The 7,809-nt window shown below is 44.2% G+C and overlaps 1 protein-coding gene across 5 annotated transcripts in view; it reads left to right on the forward strand.

The window, feature by feature from the left end:
- The window catches only part of LOC131911217 (enoyl-CoA delta isomerase 2), a 32,196-nt gene extending 25,128 nt beyond the window's left edge, over positions 1-7,068 (forward strand). For all 5 annotated transcript variants that reach the window (XM_059263178.1, XM_059263180.1, XM_059263175.1 and 2 more), the window contains exons 7-10: positions 1,131-1,251; positions 4,453-4,542; positions 6,001-6,144; positions 6,750-7,068. In XM_059263178.1, coding sequence (XP_059119161.1) covers positions 1,131-1,251; positions 4,453-4,542; positions 6,001-6,144; positions 6,750-6,905 — 511 coding nt within the window. In that variant the 3' untranslated portion in view covers positions 6,906-7,068. The remainder of the gene's footprint in view (positions 1-1,130; positions 1,252-4,452; positions 4,543-6,000; positions 6,145-6,749) is intronic.
- Positions 7,069-7,809: the final 741 nt, after the last annotated feature.

A 7,809-nucleotide genomic window follows, 5' to 3' on the forward strand; every position in this document is an offset into this window, starting at 1 on the left:
TGCTGTGATAAAGCACTATGACCAAAAACACTTGGAGAGGAAAGGGTTTATTCTCTTTACATTTCCACATGACAGTCCATCATCAAAGGAAACAAGCTCTGGAACCTGAAGGCAGGAACAATCCAGAGACCATGGAGGAGTACTGCTTATTGGCTTGCTCCCTCCTGGCTTGCTTAGCCTGCTTTCTTATAGCATCTAGGACTGCTGGCACCACCCACAATGGGCTGGGCCCCTACGTCAATCACTAATTAAGAAACTGCACTATAGACTTGCCTATAGCCCAATATTATGGAAGCATTTTCCAATTAAGAGTCTTCCTTCCCAGATGACTTAAGACTGGACGGCACCCTCTTCCGCTTTAGTCACTGAACCGAGACCTCTCAAACCCAGCGCTCACTCACATGCTTACTCTAGGCTCCCATTTCCAGCTTCTGAGACCAATTACAAGTACGCCTCCACAAACACCCAGAATTTATGGGGATTTTGAGAATTCAATCTCTAGTCCAGTCTTCACACTTGGCTAGCAAATGCTTTAACCAATGAGTCGTTTCCTCATCCCTCCCCCCAAGAGGGTTCATTCTTAACACATCATCAGTAAAATGCCCACTTGTCTGTGCCGATGCGCTTACTTGTGATTCCCCGTCAGATCCCCTCTTCCTCCTGCCGTCTACATGAGGTTGACTGGAAAGTGTGAGGTGAGAAAGAGGCAAAGGGAGTCTGAGTTCTCGTGCAGCAGCGGGGTGAATGGACAGTGCCTGTGAGTGCTGGCTGTACTCGGGAAGTAGTCTTGAAAGGTGCTGAAGGAGGTTTGAGGCTTTGGCTTCCTATCCCAGTTCTGCTGAGTCTCTCAGTCCCCCTGTGCTGTAATATGCAGTCACGCACCTAGTCCCCCACCATGGTCTCTCAGGTCACAGATGGCCCACTCCTGAACTCACTGCCCAGGGTATGAACTAGCCTTAGCCTGTAGGATCATGACCTGATATTCTATTAGGTGCCATTCACAGGGATCCTGGGCCAATCTGGGGAGGTGGCCTCTATAGAGTGATGTCATACCAGATTTATACATTCCTTTCTATAGTTAGTGGTGCCATTTTGGGATGTTTAATGCTTTCCTATTTCCATTTCTTTAGGGAATTTGTAAACAGTTTTATAGACTTTCCCAAGCCTCTGGTTGCAGTAGTAAATGGCCCAGCTGTGGGAATCTCTGTCACCCTTCTGGGACTGTTTGATGCTGTCTATGCATCTGACAGGGTAAGTCCACTTCCACAAACAAACGTCAATCAGTGAGTACTTGCATTCTCCCTTATGGTGACTATCACTCAGTATATTACAAGGGGTTAGTGGGTGTGCTGGTTAGTTTTTTGTCGACTTGACACAAACTAGAGTTACTTGTGAAGAGGGAACCTCAACTGAGGAATTTTTCTCCATCAGATTGGCCCATGGGCATGTTTGTGGGGCATTTCCTTGATTAATGATTGACATGAGAGGGCCCACTGGGCAGGTGATCCTGGGTTGTGGTAAGAAAGCAGGCTGAGCAAACTGTAGGGAGTCAGCCAATAAGCACTGTTCCTCTGTGGTTCATGCCTCTGATTCTGCTTGAGTTCCTGCCTTGCTTCCCTCAATGATGGACTGTAACCTGTAACCTAAACAAAGCCTTTCCTCCTCAAGTTGCTTTTGGTCAGTGTTTTATCACAGCAACAGAAAGCAAAACAAGACAGTGGTAGGATGCAGTAATTTAGATAGTTCATAAAGACTTAGTCTAACTTGACGATTTATGTTTTTCCTTCAATGTTAATTAATGTTTCTAAACACCAGTATTGTTGTGAACATTGCCCTATTGTTGATTTTTATTACTCTTTACTCTTTGGTTCTTTTGGGGGCCCTGCTACCCAGCTCCCAAATAAATACACACAGAGTTTTACTCTTACTTATGAATGCCCAGCCTTAGCTTGGCTTGTTTCTTGCCAGCTTTTTTTAACTTAAATTACCCCATCTATCTTTTGACTCTGGGCTTTTTCCTTTTCTTACTTCTATATATCTTACTTTCACTCTTACTCCATGGCTGGCTGGGTGGCTGGCACCTAGTGTCCTCTGCCTTTTGTTCCCCCTCAATGTCTTTCTTCCCAGATTTCTCCTCCCACTTATTTTCTCTGCCTGCCAGCCCCGCCTGTCCTTTCCTGCCTTGCTCTTGGCCATTCAGCTCTTTATTAGACCAATCAGATGTTTTAGACAGGAAGAATAACACAGCTTCACATAGTTAAACAAATGCAACATAAAAGAATGCAGCATATCTTTGCATCATTAAACAAGTATTCCATAGCATAAACAAATGTAACACAAATAAATGTAACTTAAAGTTTTTGTAATGCAAAGAGAAGCTGGGTATAATGGTAGATAGATACAATCCTAGGACTTGGGGAGAAAAGGGGCTAGACCATCAAGAATTCGGTCATTCTTGGCTACATAACAAGGCTAGCCTCGACTACATGAGATCCTCTCCCACACCCTTCCTTTCCTTTCCCTCCAAAAGGCTAGCAGGATATGATAACTCATGCCTGTAATTCCAGCACTCTTCTGGAAGGCTGAGGCAAGAGAACTGCTCAAAGATTGAGGCCAGCCTATACTACATTTGGATAAAGACCCTTTATCCAAAACATTATTTTTATTTAAAAGGAAAGATAAGCCACAGACCTGTAAAAATTCTTTGCATGATACTTACTTGTAACCTGCGTCTATAAAGAATCCTTACAATTCAAAAATATTCTTTAATAATTTAACTTGAAAAATAGTAGGGAATTCTGGGCAGTGATGGTGCATATCTTTAATTGTGGTGGTATTGTGTTCCCCAAAATATTGTGCACCCTAATAAACTTATCTGGGGTCAGAGACAGAACAGCCACTAGATACAAAGGCTAGAAAATGGTGGCACTCACACCTTTAATTCTAGCATTCCAGAGACAGAAATCCCTCTGGATCTCTGTGAGTTCAAGGCCACTTTGGAAATAGCTAGGCATGTGACACATGCCTTTAATCCCAGAAAGTGAGCCTTTAATCCCAGGGAGTTATGGTAGAAAGGAAAGATATGTAAGGCGTGAGGACCAGAAACTAGAAGCATTTGGCTGGTTAAGCTTTTAGGTTTTGAGCAGCACAGTTCAGCTGAGAGCCATTTGGATATGAGGACACAGAGGCTTCCGGTCTGAGGAAACAAGATCAGCTGAGAAGTTGGCCAGGTAAGGTTAGCTGTGGCTTGTTCTGCTTCTCTGACCTTCCAGCATTCACCCCAATAACTGGCCTCAGGGTTGATTTTTATTAATAAGACTCTTTAAGATTCCTGCAACATTTAATCCTAGCACTCAGGAGGCAAAGGCAGGTGAATCTCTGTGAGTTCAAGGCCAGCCTGGTCTACAGAATGAGTTCCAGGACAGCCAAGGCTACACAGAGAAACCCTGTCTTGAAAAACAAAACAAAATGAACAAAAAAATAGTGGGAAACATGTTAGTAGTTATTTCATCAAAGATGCTACTACACACGGCTAATAAGTATACAAGAAGATTCTCAATATCACTAGTCATAAAGGATACATAAATTGAAAACATGAGGCACCACTATGCACATAGTGACATGATTAGGTTACAAGGACTTCTCCTAGTAAAGCTGAATAAGGACATGGACCAGGTGGCGCTCTCCTACCTCAATGTGGAATGTTGATGGCACAGCCACTCTATGCACAACTGCTTCTTTTTTGGTAGAATACATCTGAAAAGGATTTTTTTTTTTCAGCTTCACTGAGATATTATTGACAAGTGGGAAATGTATTATTATATCAAGCAAGTCCATGGTTGTGACTGACCCTACTGATAATGGCCACAATACTGGAGACATTAGTAAAAGCATTAACTGGCATGTACACATGGTAAAAGCAACAATAATAAGAAAGAAGCTACCAGTTTGCAGTGCGTGAGTGACTCCCAAACCTTATGCCAAGTGGCAGGAGCAAGAAACACAGGTCTTATTGTATCTAGGATTCCATGCGTGTAACATTCTAGAAAAGGGCAAAACAGAAGGGACAGAGAACAGATGCATGGGGATGGTAGAAGGAAGGGATTGCCCACAGGGACCATTAGGGGACTTTTGGGGTAGTAAATGTTTTCTCTGCTGAAATTGTTGGTGGCAACGTAATTTACATATTTGTGAGACTCCATTAATAACACACCAGAAGTGAATTGTGCGTGCATAGTATAACACATAATTTTAATTTAAATGTCCTCATCAATTAAGAATACTGAGCTGGACATAGTGGTCCACACCTGTAATCCCTCTCAGGTAGTTAAGTTCCAGGCCAGATTGGGCTACATAGCAAGACTCTGTCTCAAACACAAACATACAAATTGTGGATTTAAAATCAAATAGTAATTTTTAAATGCTTTTCTTTTCTCCCCCCATCCCAACCAGGCAACATTTCATACTCCATTCAGCCACCTCGGCCAGAGCCCAGAAGCATGCTCCTCCTACACTTTTCCAAAGATAATGGGCTCATCAAAGGTAACTTAGAAAAAACTTAAAGTGTAGTGTGTCTGTCATCTTTGTTGCCAAGGCAAGCCTGTACTCTGTCTTCTTTCCCTTGGGCAAAGCTTGCAGGGTGACTATTTGCTCAGCAACATGAAGGAACCCAACTAAGGGGAGAGCTGATATAAGGCAGGGGTCAGGATATTTTCTCTGCAGTCCCTAATGCAGGGACAGAGTCTGACACCTGGTGGCCTAGAGCTGGAGCACTGGTGGCAGCACAAGACCTTGTCCTCCACAGCTGTGTGACATTCCATGAAGGCCCAAGACTAGGAAGCCTTTACAGATGTGATCAGCTCAGAGCCACCTCACTGTGTGAATGAGATGACATGGTGACGACATCCTCTCTTTGGGGCCATGTTGTTGCTGGCTCTTAGCAGCCCCATGAAGTCGTAGTCCCTGTGACTCCCAGTCAGAGCTGACTTTTACCAGTTGGTCTGCCGTGTGCTGAGACTCCCAAGGTGGCCCACAGGCTGCTCAGGCTTAGCTCTGTATCTGTGCAAATCCAGTTGTCTGTCCTTCGAGGAGCAGCTCCAGGGACACTAAGCACTGGAGACGGACAGAGGGAAGGACTCAGTGGACACTGGTCACCATCTCAGTGTGGTAAGGGAGCCTGTTTGGCGACTACTAGATGGTTTGTTGTGAATGCCCCCCGCGTGCACACATATATAGTACGTGTCCGTACACTTCTTTAACCTCATTGTGCTGTCGTCACAGAGCCCGAGTTTTTAATCAGTTAAGCTTTGAAAAGTTGAGCAGACCCAGCTCTTCAGAGATAGAGCATTTGGAATTTGTTTATGGTTGTTGTTGTTTTTTTTTTTTTTTGAAAAGAAAATGCAACTATAGAAAGAAAATTGCTCATTGCACTCAGTTTTTGTAGAAATGCAATGTAAGCTATCCCCATGTCCCTTTATTCACATAGAAGTCATTTGAGTATGTGCAGAGAAAGAAGACATTCAAAGTTCAACCATTAGGACAACTAGTAAGGAATGGATTTTGGATTCCTCAAAGGTTGACCATATGGATGTAGTTTTTATGCCCTGTCCCGCCACCACCACCCCACCCCACCCCACCCCACCCCACCCCCCACCACCACCACCCCCCACCACCCCCGCGCGCGTGCTTGGTTATCATTTACAAGGTTTAATAGCTACTGTGGCTTCAGGTCATTTCTGCCCTAGGCTTCCCATTCTTGCCTCTCCAAGGCAGACCCTCACAGAAGCGTCTGCTGTTCTAGCTTCTGGAGAGACAGAACCGGTTATGGCCTCAGCTGTTTGAAAACCCTTGCCCAGCAAGGCCATCAGCTTCCCTGTTCTGTGAAAGACAGGCATCCTTAAGAGCCATGAGTGCATCTGTGTCTCCCCGAGGCTGACTGCCCCGAAGTCAACTGAAGCCTTGCTTTATTAAGCTAGGGTCACATCTTGCTTTGCATTGCAGGCAACTGAGATGCTTCTCTTTGGGAAGAAGCTCACAGCAAGAGAGGCTTGGGCTCAAGGCCTTGTCACTGAAGTTTTTCCGGAAAGCACCTTTGAGAACGAAGTCTGGACCAGGCTGAAAGCATATGCGAAGCTCCCGCCAAACGTTAGTATTGGTTTTTCACTTGTGGGGACATGGAAATCATTTCCCAGGGGGAAATGTGCCTTAGGAGGACACATCCTAAAAAGACAAGGCATGTGTTCAGTTGCTTTGAGCACCTCTGGATTTTGTATTAAATGTTACTATAATGTTGGGAATAGTAATTTTTTTACAAAGAATTTAGCAGATAGACATTGCATTTCTGTGCTACAGGGCAAATAGGAGATCCTTCATGGGGGTGACTCCAGGAGGATACCAGTAGACACCCAGCTCTTTGACTTTGGATTCAGGTGGGAGGTGAGGAGGTTGGCTATATTTAGGATCCTCACTCTCTAGCCCTTCCGTTTGTGTATGTATTGCTCTTCCATCCTTGCTGGTGAGTGTGTGATCCTGGAACCAGAAGCTTTGTGTCCATCTAGGGCTGTTTGGAAATGTACAGGAATAAGACCTATCGCCCACAACTACTAGCATCCTCTCTGTATATATTAAAGGTGTACTCTATTTTATATGTCTCAGTAAAATCTAATAGGATACATTCATTACAGTGGAGGGCAAGAATGGACTAATCCTATTCCTGTTGGAATAACGTATTGCTGGTTTTGTTTCATCAGTCCATGAGAATTTCCAAGGAGTTAATCAGAAAAAATGAGAAAGAAAGGCTCCACGCCATTAATGCCGAAGAGTGCACTACCCTCCAAGCAAGGTGGCTGTCAGAGGAGTGCATCAATGCACTCATGAGCTTCATGTCCAGAAAAGCAAAGCTGTGAAGACCACCGCAGCAGTTAGACCTCTCAGAGGAAGGGTGTGCTGCGAGTTCCGGTTTCCAGTATTTGAACGACACACACTGCACTGTGTCTTTTCCTTGACTAACATGGCAACTGTGATGAGAATGACACACAGCGCTGACAAATAAAAACTCTCATAAATCAAGCCTTAAGAATTGGTGTGGGATTTCGGCAATAGAAAGTCTTACATTGCTTAACATGAGTGGATGCTGCCGTGAACCCCAGGGTAGTCTACGTGGGGAGCTGTTTTGAAAAATGTTGACAGCCTTTCAGGCTGAGATCATATCTCTGACACCACGATAGCAGTTTATCATCCACACATAGTGACTAAGTAAATTGGGCCAAACAGCAACAGTCTTTAGATCACCAACTTGAGGTATTCTTTGAGTTGCATTTTCTTTTCCAACCATCTGGCAAAGGAGGAAAATAAATAAGAATCCACTTCTCTTAGGGTTTCTTTTGCTGTGAAGAGACACCATCACCACAGCAACTCTTATAAAGGAAAACATTTAGTTCGGGCTGGCTTATAGTTCAGTGGTTTTGTCCTTTATCATCATGGCAGGAAACATGGTGGCATGCAGGCAGACATGGTGCTAGAGAAGGAACTGAGAGTTCTATATCCAGATCTGTAGGCAGCAGGAAGGGAGAGAGACATATGAAAACTCAAAGCCCTCCCCCAGTGACACACTTCCTCCAATAAGGCCACACCTACTCCAACAAGGCCACACTTTCTAATAATGTTACTTCCTGATGACCTGGCATTGAAATCTATGAGCCTATGGGGGGGGTCTTTCTTATTCAAACCACCACACCACATCTTCCCCAATACACACCTACACAATTTACTCAAGATGCAAGACAAGAACAATAGGTCATGTCATTGGAA

This window comes from Peromyscus eremicus, chromosome 5 (genome assembly GCF_949786415.1).
Source record: "Peromyscus eremicus chromosome 5, PerEre_H2_v1, whole genome shotgun sequence".
In the NCBI taxonomy this organism is placed as follows: domain Eukaryota; kingdom Metazoa; phylum Chordata; class Mammalia; order Rodentia; family Cricetidae; genus Peromyscus; species Peromyscus eremicus.